The sequence below is a fragment of the Ascidia mentula genome, chromosome 6, assembly GCF_947561715.1.
Source record: "Ascidia mentula chromosome 6, kaAscMent1.1, whole genome shotgun sequence".
Classification (NCBI taxonomy): domain Eukaryota; kingdom Metazoa; phylum Chordata; class Ascidiacea; order Phlebobranchia; family Ascidiidae; genus Ascidia; species Ascidia mentula.
In genome coordinates this window covers 8,951,821-8,969,228 of record NC_138571.1, presented here as the reverse complement: position 1 = coordinate 8,969,228, position 17,408 = coordinate 8,951,821, and the positions used below count along the sequence as shown (strand labels likewise).

The 17,408-nt window shown below is 37.6% G+C and overlaps 3 protein-coding genes across 3 annotated transcripts; 1 reads left to right on the top strand and 2 right to left on the bottom strand.

Annotated features, from left to right (window-relative positions):
• Positions 1 to 947: 947 nt before the first annotated feature.
• LOC145906691 (tubulin polymerization-promoting protein family member 2-like) lies at positions 948 to 2,739 on the bottom strand. The gene is made up of 3 exons (XM_082994143.1): positions 2,586 to 2,739; positions 1,630 to 1,706; positions 948 to 1,283 (listed from the first exon to the last, which is right to left on the bottom strand). Exons 1-3 carry the CDS (start codon positions 2,688 to 2,690, stop codon positions 1,154 to 1,156), a joined length of 312 nt encoding a protein of 103 aa, XP_082850269.1. The 5' UTR covers positions 2,691 to 2,739; the 3' UTR covers positions 948 to 1,153.
• A 3,303-nt stretch (positions 2,740 to 6,042) lies between these two features.
• On the bottom strand, positions 6,043 to 9,479 carry LOC145906142 (tubulin polymerization-promoting protein family member 2-like). The gene is made up of 5 exons (XM_082993552.1): positions 9,326 to 9,479; positions 8,000 to 8,073; positions 7,637 to 7,775; positions 7,098 to 7,194; positions 6,043 to 6,262 (listed from the first exon to the last, which is right to left on the bottom strand). Exons 1-5 carry the CDS (start codon positions 9,416 to 9,418, stop codon positions 6,171 to 6,173), a joined length of 495 nt encoding a protein of 164 aa, XP_082849678.1. The 5' UTR covers positions 9,419 to 9,479; the 3' UTR covers positions 6,043 to 6,170.
• Positions 9,480 to 13,444: 3,965 nt separating this feature from the next.
• On the top strand, positions 13,445 to 16,856 carry LOC145906205 (divergent protein kinase domain 2A-like). Its single transcript, XM_082993627.1, has 8 exons — positions 13,445 to 13,690; positions 13,951 to 14,049; positions 14,382 to 14,624; positions 14,742 to 14,935; positions 14,999 to 15,145; positions 15,268 to 15,415; positions 15,475 to 15,665; positions 15,771 to 16,856. Exons 1-8 carry the CDS (start codon positions 13,519 to 13,521, stop codon positions 16,014 to 16,016), a joined length of 1,440 nt encoding a protein of 479 aa, XP_082849753.1. The 5' UTR covers positions 13,445 to 13,518; the 3' UTR covers positions 16,017 to 16,856.
• The last annotated feature ends 552 nt before the right edge of the window (positions 16,857 to 17,408 follow it).

The following is a 17,408-nucleotide window of genomic DNA, read 5'->3' as shown; positions in this document are numbered from 1 at the left end:
AACCCGAATGCGACCACAATTGCACGTCAATGTTAACATGTGTGTGATAATTGCTTGCGTTTTTATAACAAGTGATTCAGTCAAGTTGGTAGATACAAGGTAGACCCAGGGATGTTTCAGTTAGAATAAACCTTAAAAACTAATGCTAGAAGCAAAGGCATATGATTTTTTTTTGCCGATATACCTCGTAAATGTTCAAGTTGTGTAATGAAGAGAATAATGTTTTCCCTTTGCTAATTTTCGTGACTGCCGTGAAGTTTGTGCGGGGGCGGCGCCGAATACGTGGGTAATTGATAGATAAAGAACGGATATGCAGACGTTTATCAAAACCACTGGGACCCCGGGCTGTTTCAGTTTGATGGAATATTTAAAATATGTGAGAGGTAGGAAAACAAGAGAAATTGACAAACACCAGTAAAAAGGTTTTGGGGAACCGAGCAATGACTTCCAAATACGGTTAAAATCTGTGCGAATGTTAACGCCAAAATTTAGTGCAGCGGAGATGAAGAAACAAAGATTTTGAGATCAATTTAATTTTTTTTAATTAAACTATATCCGCCAATTGCGTATAAGTGCTCGCGCACCACCGGTTGGGAAACACTGATAATGAGTTTTAATTTCTGTTTGGTTGGCAAAGACTGCAATATGTTCTTGTTATTTGCGCTAAGTTCTTTATTGGTTTCCTTTTATTGCAGAAATCTACGTTCCCGGACTGCAATTTTTGCTCGCGAAATGGACGTTGGCCGATGAAATTATATTGCGAGCATGGGTAGTTGCAAGCTTTCAGTGTGGGACCAAGCACAAGCAGTGAATTTTTCTATCTGAATTTTTAGGCTGCAATAACGCTGTGTTCGGACACATGTTCGCTGTTGTAAGTACGTCAACCTTGTCACTATTTTACCGGTAACTCCAACCAATATTTTCTGCGAAGTTTGCAAACTGTTCGAAGAGTATTTATTTGTGATAAGTCATCAAAATTAAAAACACTACACTTTTATACAAGTCGTATTAGTTTGCTTGCTGTGTATTTGATGTGCCCTAAAATATTTAACACTTGTGTGAGCTACATTGTGGGTGTTGAAAATACTATAACGATATCTTGTTTCAGCACGAAGTAATTTGGCAATCTTTTGGCGTTTTACATGATTAAATACTAGCGTTTTGGCACTTTTCCTTCAACCAGTTTAAGTATTTCGTGTGGATTTTGGTGTCGAAATCGTTTTTCTCCGATTTTGATGAGACACTCATGGAAACAGTGGAGATCCATTTTCTTACCCCGTTTTCTGCAAGTTAAGAAAATGTGTTGGATCAGACGAACTGTCATATGGGATTTATAGCAGAATTACCACACAGTTTTACAAAAAAAGAGAGAGATATGCGTTTAAACGCTTACTGCTATATTAAAAAGATTCATTTTGGCCTAAATAATCTTTCTGTGACACTAAAGCAAAAACACACACATCCTACTTTGGGAATTGTTCTTATTGTTGATAAACCGTGTCAAAACGCAATTACAAATAAATGCCTTGGAGTAATTTTAGTAACGCTGTAACAACGATTATAAACCTTGCAGATATTAGAAACAACACGATATCAGGAAAATCGCGATACAGAAAGAATAATACATACGTGTGTTGTTGAAATTCAAAACGAACGTAGTCTTCTTCAATCTTGTGGTTGTCAACGACGTCACAGTCTTTGCAACACTGCAAAAAAATACATATAACTTGCGGGCACATAAGTAGCAATGATGGAAAACGTTGACAACAAAGGAAGTAATTGTAAGAAAGTTGAATCGGGGAGAACGTTTTCTTGGTAACGTGACTGCGCGAACTACAGAACCTTGCTAAACAACTTGACGTATCGTGAGCAGATACTGACTCCTTTAATGGAATGTTTGTATGATCTTGTATAAAAAAAATGCAGCCTCTTTATTTTACAGGGTTTATATATAGTTTGATGTTTTAGTACGATAAATTTCAGTTCAGTACATTTTGACGAGTTTTGGGTAACTCCGAAGTTGGTAGATTTAGTGGTGGTGTTGTTTGGATTAAATTAGGTGGAATTTATCGGCTGATATTATTTCACCTGTTGACAGCTTGTTCGCTTAAACAGTTGGTTGCCTGAAGGGAAATCCATGCCGGAACGAAAATACGCCGAAATGCAAAAAAATGTTTTGAAATCGGCCATGATAAAGCGTGGGCTTGCTGCTTGATAAGATCCATTCTGACATTCCACTGATTTCAGTAATGTTTGCCTTGCTAAACAACGCTGGTGTTGCAAAATACTGATATTTGCTTCATTTAAATTAAAAGTATGGTTGGTTCCTTTAGGCATTTCCATACGCTTACGTCGATCAAGCCAGTTCTAATACCCTATACATGGCGTCAGTTTGTTGCAGAATTACAGAAAGTATTTTATTTGTCGGTAATATCTACCGCAGAAATAATGAATTCTGGTATCCCATCGTTCCGAGCAACGGTCATATTTAGAATATCGCAAAACCCAGCGCAGTGTTTTTTCAAATGAGTATCATTTAGCTTATTACTATGCAACCCCATATATAAAATGAAAAAAATGCTTACCTTCAAAAAATTTTCATACGACAATGTGGTTTCATCTCTTTTCTTCAACTTCGTGTAAAGCTCAAACGTTTCCTTTAAGTGCTTTGAAATTTCGTGATCCGACATCCTTTTGTAAACTTGACAGAACCCTGCGAGTTTCCTATTTGACCTTGTGAAAGCTGAAATGGATGCATAGTTTGTCAGCAATGTCGGGAATGCTGTGGTCATTGTTACACCACTGTGCACACGTTTCTTACATATGTTTGACAAAGTAACTTGTTTGCTTGGTTTGCTTCGCAAAGTTCGCAGGAAATTAATGGAGACGACATAACGTTGTAATAATGCCATTAGATCATTCCGCCGCCGCGCAGGGTTGCTAACTTGGCCTAATGCTCTAAATCTATTCACTATTATTTGTGTTTATTGATCTTGCCAGGAAAACCCGATTCCAAGAATTTATATATTTCGGACCCGTTCATCTGGAACTCTGTACACAATCCTACGCGCCATAACGTCTACCCTGTGCATATTTTGCCTCGATTCTGACTGAATTTTGCTTGTCGGAATAAAGATAGCCCGTGGATTTGAGTGCCTGCGTGTTTAGAACCTTTGCGGACTATTAAGTTTCCCCTCGTCTGTTTTCCCTCCTTCGATACGGAGTCATGCCCACCCCACCAGTGCAACAGTTTTCGAGTACTTATGGAACTAATTGCGCCAAGTACATTTAAACCTTCGCGTACCATTGTGCATACAGCCAGAACATGATTGATCGATTTTGTTTGGCAACGCGCCAACCAACGGAACTGCGTAAGAAACCGTGCAACCAAACTTAATCGCAGATTAACACCGGCGATTTAAACTTCGGAATGACCTGTGGAAGTTTGAAACGTGAACAACTTGAAGGTTATACAAGACGACATGCTTCCCAACATGTAAATGTGTTGTGTCGAAATACGTCAAATGTCATTTAGCCTTGGCTTCTTTAAAATTTGAATCGACCTTTATTGATATTTACGTAGAATACAGTATGTGCCGCTTCATTCAAGCCAATACGTCCAACCTCATTCAAGTTATTTTGCCACCATTAATTCTAGCGAACATCAACGATCGTAAGTGGAATGAATTGTCCTCTGCAACCGACGATAGTTTTTCACGCTTTGCACGTCACCAGGGGCGGCATAATGAGAAGTTCCTCGTTCGTTTAAAATACCGAGCTCGCTGAAACTGAATTTAGCGAGGTGTTTACGAGCGAGGAACTCGTACGGAAAATGGTATGCCGAGCACATCTCGTTAGGACCTCGTACAAGCGTGCAACGAAAACGAGAGACTGCGTCACTTTTCAGGAGAAAGGGACCTTTGCGTCGCCCTGAATACTATGTTTCTGAATACGAGTTTCGTAATTTGCCATAACTTGCGCATATGCGGTATAGAATCTTGAATTTACCCTACATTTTTTTGTTCGTTTACATTATTTAGGTAAGTTTACGATAATATGAGACCGAAATCTCAAATCAAATTGGTGTATTGGTTTTAGGCTTAACCAGTTGAGGAAATGCCTTAACATTGTACTGATCAATCTCATTTTAATTGTTGTAAAATTTTAATTAAATTACAATTCTACCACACCTACTTTGCAAGTTATTAAAATCATTTACAAGCCGAAAACTTACAATGGGTGTTAAAATACCCATAGTCTACCGTTCGATATTGTCAAAATTTTTCGCCCTTTCATTCTGGCGGAAAAATATGCAAGTTATGTCAGGGGCACTTGATAATTTACAATTCGCTATATTGTATTTATACGAGGTTACGAAAACAACCCACGCAAAATTGACACTAATGTATTCTCGCGTGGAGTAGTTCTGTCGATAGTTTTCACAACACTGAGTATTAATGCAACCGCAAAAAAACTGCTGCTTTGACGACAGCAACTGCCTTGGTTGTGTTGGGGATTTTGATAAATGGCCGTTTCTTGATCGTTTCGAAATTTAAACGATTGGAATCATTTCGACGATTAAATGCGGTTTGGTGTTGTTTCTTATTAAGCTATATAAGAATAGTATATTATTTTGCTGTATGTCTTTTATTTTATAGCATTTGCAAATCTTCGAAACAATATTAAAACATACTGATATTGCAAATGTATAGGTAAGCAAAATTACACTATTACCACCAAGTCTAACATATCCCATGAATACTTGGTTCATTTTGGCCTATTTTTATGACAAATAATTGCAAAATATGCTGCTGTTAGACAGTTTTTCGACAAAAATGAGTTTAGCGAGAGGTCCGAGATCCTCGTTAGTTAGCTAGGAACTTAACGAGAATTGTTTAGCGAGAACGCGGCTCGTCATACCAAAAGTTGCGTTAGCCAGGTTTTGCGTCAATAGCGAGCTCCCTAAACTTAGCGAGATGTGTTCATCATGCCGCCCATGGGGCGAGTCTACGAAATGTCCATGCGCTACGCGGACAGCTACATGTCTGGCGAAGTTGTTTTGTTGGCGCATTCTTCTAGGGTTTTACGGAATCTCTTCATGAACATTGAAAGAGCACCAGTTCCATAATAACACCAGGAAATTTGGCCCCACGCATTATTTCGCTTGGGTGGTTATATCGGACATACCTACAGCAGTAACATTGCTGGCAATTTCTCTTTCAATGTAAAAGTTTTTCTGCCCTTACTTGCGAAGTACAATCTGCAATGCTCAACTGTTTCAAATTCTATGCGCAAAAGAGCCATATTAATCAATGAGAGCTGCAGACAGGGTGTATACACGCACTGTTTAGACCTTTAAGGTCTCATCATTGCAGCTGTTGAAGTGGCTCTGTGCTAGCTGGTAGACTAGCAGGCACACAAATTTCCACTTTGTGGTACCTTTCGGTCAATGTTTCAAATTGTAACGTGACTAACTTTCCCTTACGTTGGAAACAACTCGAAGGCTTCTGTCCTTCATCTCTAAGCAATTTGTCTGCATCCTCGTCAACAACATTTCGTTTTATACTTAAGTAATGCGCTGTAGAGAAAACCCCGGCAACGCTTTTTTCTTAAAACTAGTCGACCATGACCACATTGTTTCAAACTAATGTGTTGTCTATGGTGGTCACAGACAGATAGTGAATTCGGTGTATATAATATACATCACAGTACAAAGGTGTGTTAAGGATTGTCCGTGATTTTGTGTTGGTTTAAATTAAATCAAACAATGTTAAACCAAGCTTGTTTGCTATCCTTTCCTGACATGTTTTGTGTGACGTATCTATCTCGAGAGATATTCTTCCAGGAAAAAAAAATTCCATGTTAATTTGTGATATTTGCGTACCGGCCCATAATCATCATTGCATGGTTTCGCACTGCAAACGCATTATTTGCAAAACAATTGATAGTGTCGGTTTTGCTACGATAACTGACTGATTCCACGTGTGATAGCCTTTGATGCCTGCCACTAAAATTACTTTAATCTATATGGATATTCCAACAAACTCGTACACAATTATATTTTGCTACCTACATAAATGTGATTGGTATGTACAAAGGCCAAAGAGCGCTACTTGAAAAATGCAACATCTTCTACGTAATATTTTGCTTGAAGCACAAAAGTTTGGGATCTATTTGGAAACTTTCTCGTCGTAAGATCCTTCTCCCTTGTAATTTCCAACGTAACCAGAATTTTCTGCTCTTTCCACACGTCCATCGATGCCTGTGGATGTTTAAAGCAACAAAGTATAACATTAAGTAAAAGATATGTTATCGGTGCACAGAAACATTTAAATTACAGTGCGGAAATCTACCCCTGTAAAACCAGTGGTACCCAACTATTTGTAGTCGCTGACCCCCATAACTACAATTTTATTGAAGCACTAGTGACCAACTAAGTTGTGTGCATTTCTTCCAATATAAAATGGCTTCGACATAACAACTATAAAAAACGCCAGATTGGGGACCATTGCTAAGGCCCCACTGTGTCTCTATGGTAAAAAGTTTCTTGATCGGTAAATGCCATTCTCGAACTCCAGCGTAGCAGAGTTAATTGTTTTTGTAACAATGCAATGGGTTATGTGTGGGTGCCGGTGTTAATAAGCACAAATGCACGGGATGTTGCTGGTAAGCTTTTCAGCAGATTTTGAGAAGTTTTGGTATGGTTTTTAGGATTTTGAGTTAAGCAGTCCATTAGTGGTGGGTGTTTGGGTGAAAAAGTACAAAACAAATGAGACGGATTTTGTGGAAAATTGACTCACAACAAATTTTCCTATTCGTTTATTTTGTTATTGTCTCACCACTTATCATTTTTTTGCGAGACAACTGCTTTTTCCGCACCCCTTGGGCATTTTAGGTGTATTAATGTAGATGACCTCCAACACTCAATTTTAACAATATTTGTTAGATATGGTATGTAGACACTCAGAAGAGCATATCATTGCAATGTAAATTTGGAATTCCACAAATAAGATAGAATGCCTTTCAAACTATATTGCAATAGTAAGTATTGCAAATAGTAATAATGACAAATCAATGCAATTGTTGTGTATATGCACCTTTGCCTTTTCCGTCTGCACCAAATCTCTCCTTGTGACTACCAGTGTACTTTGAAGAATCGGTAAATTTATCCACACCACCCGTCTTGGAGGTTTTCTGTGCAAAATGTTGTCAAAAAAATGTGTGATTACCAAGAGAAATTTAAAATCGTAGAGAATTTACAATGTAGTCAGATAATAAAAAAAAACAAAGCGAAGTGAACGAAAGGTTGCTGTGCAGTCGCAACCTGTGCGAGGGCAAACTTACAGAGAAACAATGACACATAGTGACGTCAAAATGTCTATAGCTTGAGCTTTCCAGAAAGTCAGTGCATTAGTATCGCTAGCTTTCCTTACTTACAAGTAATACAAAAATGCGTGTTTGAGATTCCTGGATAAGAACAGCGTATACTATCGCAACTGCTGACACATATGAAAACGTATTTTGTAAATCAAAAAACCACGCTTCGGTTTGTACCATGCATATAGATATTAGTTTCATTTAATCATTGGTGACTGCCTTGAGAATGTGGTCACCGGTTATAACAAAATGCGCTTACCGTTACTCCTTTTGCTCCCGGTGTCGCATTGGCAACAAGGTTGCGTATTTTCTTCTTGTCACCACCTGTACTCTTTTCCGAAAGTTCATCAAGACATCCCAAAAAAGTTTGAAAGTTGATCATTCGTTCACCCTTTGTCCTTAAAACAATTTTCGTAGTTTTACATGAAAATAAATTATCTGTAAGTGTATTGAATGAAATATTGCTCATCTCAAATTATGATTAGGTCCTTCTGCAGGAACCAAGAATGGAAAAACATTAAATCTCCGTAAAAATTAAAACCACAAATTATTTTATATCTAAATATTCCAATCGATTGGTATACTTATACCAACATAACGTATAATCTTGAATAAAACTAACTTCTTCTTGTTGAAAGTAATATCGATATCTGTTGTTGTGCAAGACTTGTTCACTATACCAGCGTCTTTGCAGATCTATGACAAAAAAACTGTTTTTTAAAAATGCAATCGATTTTCCAAGCGTGTCAAAATGTAAACTTTCAAAGTTTAAATGTTTTTTTGGCTTTAGTGAATTAATGATGTACAATATTTTGTACTGTCACATTTCTTTTGGTTTGGTGCATACCATTTGTATTTCGAATTGTCAAAGCAGGCTTTTTTTTGACGTGATTTTGATGCCTTTTATCGCAGTGTTTCTTAGCTTTTTCGGTAGCTGCTCCCTGTCATCTTTGTCAAATCTTGAGCCCACACTCTTCGAAATATATCCAAGTCATAAAATCTCTGTATTTATTTTTAATTTCATTCATCTATGAGAGGAATGGAGGCTGTTTTTTTTGAACCAGGTGTTTAATGCGTGGCTTAGCGGGTGACAATGCACATCGCAGGTCGGCTGCACAGTCGAGTATTTTGTGCTTTTGTCTTCTCACTCAAGTGCAAAACAACTAACCCGTAAGGCAAACAAATTTCGTCAACATAATGACACCACATAGCCTACCATACGTCACCAAATTGTCATTTAAAGCTTTCGCAGTCGCGTTTTATCGACATATTCGTCAAAGCTTTCTGTACACAATAATACTGAACATATGGATAGATCACTGATCGACAGCTAAACGTGTATTCTAAAAACGTTGGCAACCCCCTTGACAACCCTCAACGCCACCAAGTTTGGGAACCCCTGTTTTAACGGAAATTGATGAAACACGTTGATAGGGCTTAAATACATCAACGGGTAACAAAAAGTACTGTTGTAGCTTTCGTAGCCCAACTGATGTTAAGAGTGACACGAACCTCAAACCAACATCAAGTGTTTCAAACGAACCAAATTAGTCAGGCAATTCTGAACATCCCGACTCACAACAATAACCGTCTCAATACTTGGAAATGTTCGTAATTCTAGAAACTCCCCGCTTGTTGAATGATTGTTATGTGAGAGAAGGAACGCAAATATCCATAACGGTGTTTATCGACGTTTCCGAGTGGTGTGGATACAAAGGCCAATAGACGTATCAAAATACTCTCGAATATTCCTAGCATTTTTTTTTCAGTTCAAAATTTATATCACAGTTCTTAACAGTTACACCAGTAGTGGCATACAAAAATTAAAAGAAGTGGTTGTGACGATCCAAAAAATAAGCATGGTTAACAACCGGTTCGCAATTTTTGAGAAGTTAGCACTAATCCCCTGAATGCTACCACTAGTTTATACGTAAACAAAGTAATGTACCTTTACAAAGTTCTTTCCCGACATTCCCTTTGCGTTTGCTTCGCCATGGACCCTAAAAAGGTCGAAGGCTTTTTTTACTTCAGCGTCGGCCATACCGTCGATTTATTGAATAGATGAACTTATACCTGAAAAAGTGTGCAAAATATTTGTGAACTGTCAACTTTTCCAAAGTTTTCTTTGAAAAACAACGTTTCCTTTACTGTGTTCATTTGAAACTTGTATACCTTAAATTAAAAGTATATGGCCCAGTGACATAGTCAGCCCATAACTCATTTTTGGTGCGGACATATATTTGTTATGTCCCATGATATAAATCATTCAAACCAGCAAAGATGGTTAGTTCGCATATTTTCGCATAACCTGCGACAATTTTTAACCATGTTTATGTTCAAGTATGCCCTCTGAAGCAGTACTAAGCAAAAAATTCCGCAGTGTTCGCAACGTAAACAGGTAATATTTTATTATTTTGACATCTAGCTCAACCACGCCCTAAGCTATTTTGCGCTGTCTAATTCGAAGAACTGTCGGTTCAAAAGACAGAAGAACCGATAACAGCCACTGTAAAACGTTACAATGCCTTCTGTAACCCTGAAAGCGAATCTGTTTGTTTTGTAACAAATCGCCACACAATGAAGGCGTTTGACTGAAAAGAAAAACTACCCTTACCCAACTAAGCACTTGCAAGACTGAGCAACGCTTGGACTCTGCTCCTAACTTATCAATATTGCATGCTCGTTGGGTAATGGTACTTAGTGTTGCTATGGCTACCGACGGATCTGACGTAAACGTTGTGTGGAGAAAGTATAATTTGCCCTGAGGTTGACATTACAATGAACAACTAGCTTTTCACGAAGGTATTACGTTACAACCAGTACAATACAAAGCTTGTAACGTCATAACGCTTGTGCTATTTTGGGTTCGGTACCCAGTTGATTATGAAGGACAAAAGAAGCATTTCTGCCCTCAACTCACCTTACAACTTCTACCAAACAACACACCTTTGGGAGATGTTGCGAAACCAATAACTACAGTGCCCCGAAAATTTTAGACCTAACCCATCCTAACCACACTGATTTGGCATGTCTAAACTGTACACCCAGCACCAGCCAGAGCTGTTATATTAAGCTGACGCTTTTCGGCGGTAGTAATATTCCCTAGCGATTCAGTCTGTCGCTACGCAAATATTTGTCTTCACTGTTGAGTACAATGGTATGAGTAAAGTGACGTCACAATTGTACAATAATCGAATAACAGAACAATCGCTTGTACGTTGGGCATATGCTCCTTCATAAAGGTCAACTGAAGTCACAGTTTCCCTTCAGTAAACACAACAACTCGACAGCGTTCTTTGTTGTCATGACTACTATACACACATACCATGGTGGCGTGTTTTTCAGTTCGGCGTCTGTTTGCTGCTGTCTGGCGTCTTTCGCTTAAACCACAATGTGTGCGTTAACTTTCAACGGTTTCTGGTTGAGAGATGTCGGGTAACGGGTCTATCGCAATTCACGAAATAGGCGAAACAAACACAACTTTTTTGACAAAATTCACATTCGGTAAAGTTACACAATCACGAAAACTGTGTAAGTGCGACAATTACCGCAGACACGCATGTCGGTTTTGTGCTAAACACAACCCCAAGTAACAATATTGCTGATGGTGAAGGCAAAGGTGAATGGGGGCGATGTCTTCCCCTGCAATGTGCTATAAGGCTGAAAAAAGGGTTTTGGTGACCGACAAAAGGGTTTCTAAGATTTACGTTCATCGTGCGCAAGCGTGGCTATAATAATATACTCGTCTTGCGCTAAAACCACCATAGTGTATCACAGTAAGGTTTCGATAGCAACCAGGAAAAAATCTTTATATCTGCCTCTTTCGGGGATTCCTACAATATTTAGCAACCATCAGACCAAATCGAAAATGAAAAGATATATTTTAGTGATTTTGTTATTCTGTATCATGTTGGTTTCAACTACACATGGGGCTCATCCGCCCCTCCAATACATAGATTGCTTGCTGTGGTCATTACTCTGCCACATTGTATAGCCTGTTTTCGCACAAGCTAGGACAAATCCCCTTTCCTTTGCGTGCGGCTGATGGGCTTGTAAACTGACCACTTAAACAATAAAACAGTAGTATTCTGACAAACTTCTCTGCTTTTTAAATGATATGTGTTTCAAACTAGGCAAAACCTAGTGTTTTTATATGCTATCCAGTTTAAAGCTTTAATTATTTTAAAATTAACGATAAATGTCAATTCTTCACCGCGTTGCACCTGTCTGTAGATTTAGTTGCTTGACCGCTAGGGGTCTCGCTGGAGTTCTGTTGTGGTTTCCTGACGCTGGCATACACTTAAGGACTTGGCATATTTTTGTGCAGCATTGCGTAGTGCGCAAGGGTGCAGCCCTTCATAGCACTGATGCAGAACTTCGAACCAAAACAGTTAGTGCACATCAATTTCTCTTTTTAGGAACTCTCTTTTAACACTTAGTATTTTTTTAAATTTAATCGCATCTTTCCAACGGGTTTACCTGCACGTTTATTTTCTTCAAATTTTTTTGAGACCTTCAAAAAAAAATTTCAATTTTTTTTTAATTTTTTGGATTTAACGAGACCTGCTTCCTTTCATTCAAGCAACATTCAAAACTTTTTGAAAAATTAAATTAGATATGCTCAGGCTAAATACACCAACTTGGCGCCAAACAAGACTCGGATGTTGGATTAGCAGGTTGTCCCATAGTGTTGTAACGTTTAAATTGTCCAAAACAAAACGCTTTGCACAGTATATTAAAGTTAACTCCGACACACCTACCATGATCGCCCCACACGGTGCTGTAACTGTCTCATTGTTCAAGTTGTCAGTGCACAAGTCCATCAGCTGCACGCAAAGGCAAGGAAATCAGTCCTAGCTTGTTCGAAAACAGGCTACAATGTAGTGTTAGTGACTCAGTAATGACCACAGAAAGCAATTTATGTATTAGGTGAGGCGGATGAGGCCCACGATACAGAATAACAAAATCACTAAAATATAACTTTCATTTTCGTTTTGATGTGTTTTGCTTTGGCCTGGTGGTGATTAAAAATTGTAGAAATCCTCGACAGAGGCAAATTAATAATTTTTCGTAGTTACTATATTGAAAACTTATTGTGATACACTAACGGTGATTTGGGTCGCAAGATGAACAGAGGGTCGGTAAGTACTGAACTTCTGCAACAAGCTTTAGCTACAAAATGAAATACAAATTAAACATTCCGTACAAAAATCACGTTGTAACACAAAACACAACTAATGTGTCGGGCTCACCTTAGAGAGGAAAACTGAATATATACCTGTAACAACCAAAATTACTCGCAAAGAGTGGCAGACGATCAACGTCAGTGCAAATTTAACCCTGGAATTTCCCCTAAACTTGTAACAGTAACATTTTCAATACATGTAGGTCTATAGCTTTTTCCACAAAAAAAATCAGTTTCATCACCAACAAAGCAAGTCACTAGTTACAACGAGTTTCGTCCGAAGATAAGCAATAGAACAGAGATCCTTAACCTTTTTTGGTGTAAGAGAAAAATAAAACCTCAAGTTTACAGAAATACAATTAAAACTTGAGTACAAACTATACACGCAATTACACATATAATATTTTAATGTAAAACTGAGAGGTGCATGTGATTGTTTAATCGTGAAATGGTGTTAACAATTTTTCCATAGTTGTATTATGACAGCAAAAAAAATGACTGCAGCACATTTAAATTTTTATTTCCGTAAAAAATAACACTATTTTAAACAGAAATATACCATATTAATAGGAATGCAGATTTTCACCCAAATGTTTCAACAATTTTCAATGTTTTGCTTTTCGGGTACAAAACTTGCAGCTTGTACAACTTCCGGTGTTTGGGCGCATTCATCTGTGACTGAACAATCATTGTGACGTATCAATGCTTCCTGGCAAATGTTGGCACGAACAAATATTTGCTTCAAAAAAGGGAAACCGTTTTTTGCAGTGTTTACTTGCAGTTTAGGCAGGAAGATTTATGTTACTTTATGTTGAATTATCAAATTTTACGTTGAAATATGCTTCCTAATCTATAAAATTTTACATACTCACAGCACAGAAGATATAGTGTATTTTTATTAGCTCACGTATTAAGCATGTCCATTGTGTGTCTGTTTATTGCTAGTGTATATTAAGATGTTATTGTTCTGTAACTGGATCAAAACCATTCGCAAAAGAAAAAAAAGGAAATATTTATGTATGCTTGCAATCATCGGCCTCATTCAATTATTACTAATGTCGCGAAAAAAGTATATTCGCAAAAACGAGAGATTTTTGGACAAAAATTTGCTGAATAGAAACTTTTCGGGTAAGAAATTATTTTTATTGGGAGGTAAAAACCTATTTTTTATTTTATTTTAGTTCTATTGTCAGGCGTTTTTACAAAATCTCCATGTTCAACTTATTATAAATTTGTTGTCACGAACCTAAAAAGGTTTCTGCTGGGACGTTTTGTACAATCCAATGTACACATAAGTTGGCATGGATTAACTAATAGCAATACGTATTCATAAATTATGCCTGCAACAACAATGACTCTCTGGGTATAACAAACTATTTACTAAACAGGAAATGAAGTTTGTGGAAATATTCCTTGCTTTGGTGAAGGACTTTGCTCATCAAGGTCGCACGTCTCTGTAAAATTAAATCACTCATCAGCCGTTGTAGGTACAAGAATGCTGAACTAATTCGTGTTTGGTTGCTTTCAGTTGAATTGGTTTATACGTATTTATCTTTTTAATTTTGTCTCTTTCAATTTATTTACTTTTTCGTTTTGGGATTTTAGAAATCCGCATGAAACTTTTTATGGTATGATGGGGTTGGCAACGTTATCTAGTTACAACTGGTTTTGTCTTTCTGGACTGAGCCTAGTCCTACATTATATACATCAGTAGTGTTTTTAACAACTCTTTCGATAGCTATACAAATTTAAATTTATAAATAAATATATCAACATGTTTCAAAATTGTTTGAATAACGCTGAAATATCTGTTTTGTAGAAAAGGGTTGGTTTGTGATGACTGGTGTGATGGCATCAAAATACGGCGTCAAGCACAACACCACATTTAAAACTCCTTTTCTATGTCCGAGTAGTCCTTGCGACGTCACCTTATCAATGGATGTATTTGCTGGAGCTAACTTACGGGCGACTCTGTGCCAAAAATTTTACCAGAAACAAAACTGCGACTTTAAACAATTTCTTAACAATTGGTCTCGCCTGAAACGACTGCAATCATTAAAAGGTTCATAACCTATATGTTTTTTTCGTACTTGTTTATTGCATTGTGTATAAAATTTATTATAGATGCTATAGGTGATATTAGCTAATTACACAACCAGCGTTTTGATCCTCACACCAGGTCGTCTTGATCCTGACGTCATCAGAAAAATTTCCCCGCCGTTCCTGTGCGCAACACAACGTTTGGCCGACAGAGTTGTTAGACGCGTCCATGATTTAGGTAATGACGGAACAGTATTGTTACGTCATCACACCGACGAGGAAAAAGCCAAGTTGTTGCTTCTGTGCAAAATGTCCCCGGAAACTGTTGTGCAGGTGACGACCTTTTCATGTATAAATGCAGAAAATCAATCACCAAGTTTTCATGCAATATTTCAGAAACTTTTTCCGTCAAGTGAAGGTTGGCCGTTTCCTTTATCATATGGACGTTGCGGAAATGTAATTGTTCACGCCACACCAACAGTTGGCACGCTGTACGATGTTTATCATCAACCCTGGAAAATACGTCTGGACGTCGCAATACAAGTAAAAATCCCAATTGGTTCATCTTTATTCCTCCTTTTCCCGTTTTAGGAAGTTTTTTTTAAAAAAACGTTCTTTTTTTATACCTTATACAGAATATTTCATCGTGTTCATTATACCTTTAGATTTTGAATCTTGCTCATCACCTGAGCGAAAACGATAGCAAATTTACATTTCTGCTTCACAAATTGACTCCTCTGGATTTCGGACTTTCTCGAACAGGTCGATTAAGAGTACGCAACGCCGGTGACGTTATAATTCTGGATCAAGCAGGTATCTTGTGCAATTTTGTTTGAAATTAAAACAAAAATCTTATTATTAAATTTCTGTAGATTCCAAAGTTGAATTCGTTGAAGTTCGCCACAAAAAGATGTTTGTCATCAGAAACCCAAACGTTTGTGGGTTTACTAACAGTGACGTCAATTATTACGCGGTATGTCGTAATATTTTAGGAGGGGACTGGATGGGTTTCGGTGAAAAAACTTTCAAAAGAGGTTTACTACACGATCCACAAGAATTAGGGGTATGATTTTGTTCGCATTGTTTTCTGTTGTACGATACTTGTTAATAATCGTTTGTTTTTAATGCGAAAGCTTCATGAATCAAGCTTTCTTATCTTCTGCTTTAGGATGTACGAAATCAGATTTTTGTCTTGCTTGATATCTGTATCCGTGGTTCGGACGCTGTCCCACGTGACCAACGGGACATGACGTCAATGGTGCGTCTAAAAGCGGCGGGAAAACTTCGCAAGTTGTTATTGGAATTGCGAGAATGCGACGCGCGTTTTGCATATAGATATCCCGAATGCGAATTGATGAGTAAGTATAGTGACGTGTATCGCTTGCCATCATTTGAATTGGAATGGCTTGTTTAATCGAAAAATGAAAAAGTCATTCCTACTGCAAGTTTTACCTACATCAGTGCTGCCCAACCAGTGGGTCGCGAAGCTATTTCAGATGGGTCGCGAAGCATTTCTAAATATTACAGTTTTCTATTAGATCACGAAATTATTGCATTATCATTACGTAACATTTATGCAACAATGGTTTTCATTCGTTTGGTCATATCTCATTGTGGGTCGCACAATAAAACTTGCATTAAAAGTGGGTCGCGAACTGAAAAAGGTGGGAAGCACTGCCCTACATCATTGGGCAGGTTTTTTACCAAGATTTGTACTTTTGGTTGTAAACATCAATGTTTTGCACAGCGATGCGTACTTTTCAAATTTCGACTTGTAACTTATTTTCAAATACGAAATGGTTGTATTGTGAGGCTAATTGCTCACTAACGTTACAAGATTATTTAGTTACATATCAAAAGACATAAAAATGCAAAACTACTGTGAACCAAAGAAATAATCTCTGGAGATAAAATCTGCGACTCTAATATGCGTGCTGACGAGTGATTTTGTTCTTTTATTTTTGATAAATTATCCTTTACTGCACGTCAGGTTGCTGCTTTTTTTATTGGTTAACATATATATACATATATATATATAGAAATAAACCTGGTAGGCCTCAGTTATGATTAATTTAATACCTCGTCACATATATAAGATAAATTCGACGTTGTTGACGTGTTTCTCTTGATCGCGACATATTCTATGAAGTTATGTTTTGTGGGATTTTGTGTAAGCTTCTGTAACAGATTCTGTAATCCTGCATAATCCAGAAAAAATACGTGGCCTTGTGATTGCTTCTTTGAATAAATAAACCTCAGCTACAATGAAAAGCGTGTTTCTGCGTTTTTCAGTTCAACTCGTTGACAAGTAATGTCACTACAGAATGAAAAAACTGGATCAATTTAAACCAAAGGCCCCTGGCAGCCTGTCGATCGCGCACCGTACCGATATGCTCATATGTTAAAATTAGCAAAGCGATCTGTGGACAGCTCAGATGGTGGATGCTTTTTTAGAAAAAAATATTTCATCGAAAGATGAAGGCATCATCAGTTTCTCTAACTTACTCAAATAGAATCGTTGACAGGTAAGTTTATGGGTTTCCGCAAGAAGAAATTTAGAAGAGGGAAACAATAATTATTTTGTGGTTTTCGTGTTTTTAATTTTGTGTTTTTTTTATGCCGACAGACGCGTGCGTATGTACTATAGGGATGTGCCAAATGGACAAAGATTCGGGTTCGTGCAAATCCGAAGAAATGGAAACATATTATTCGTGAAAACCCGAATGTATTCGTATGTAAGTGTGACGTCAATAATAGTTAGTCGTTTGCATGTTTAATAAACTTTTGTAAACCAACAACCGAGTCC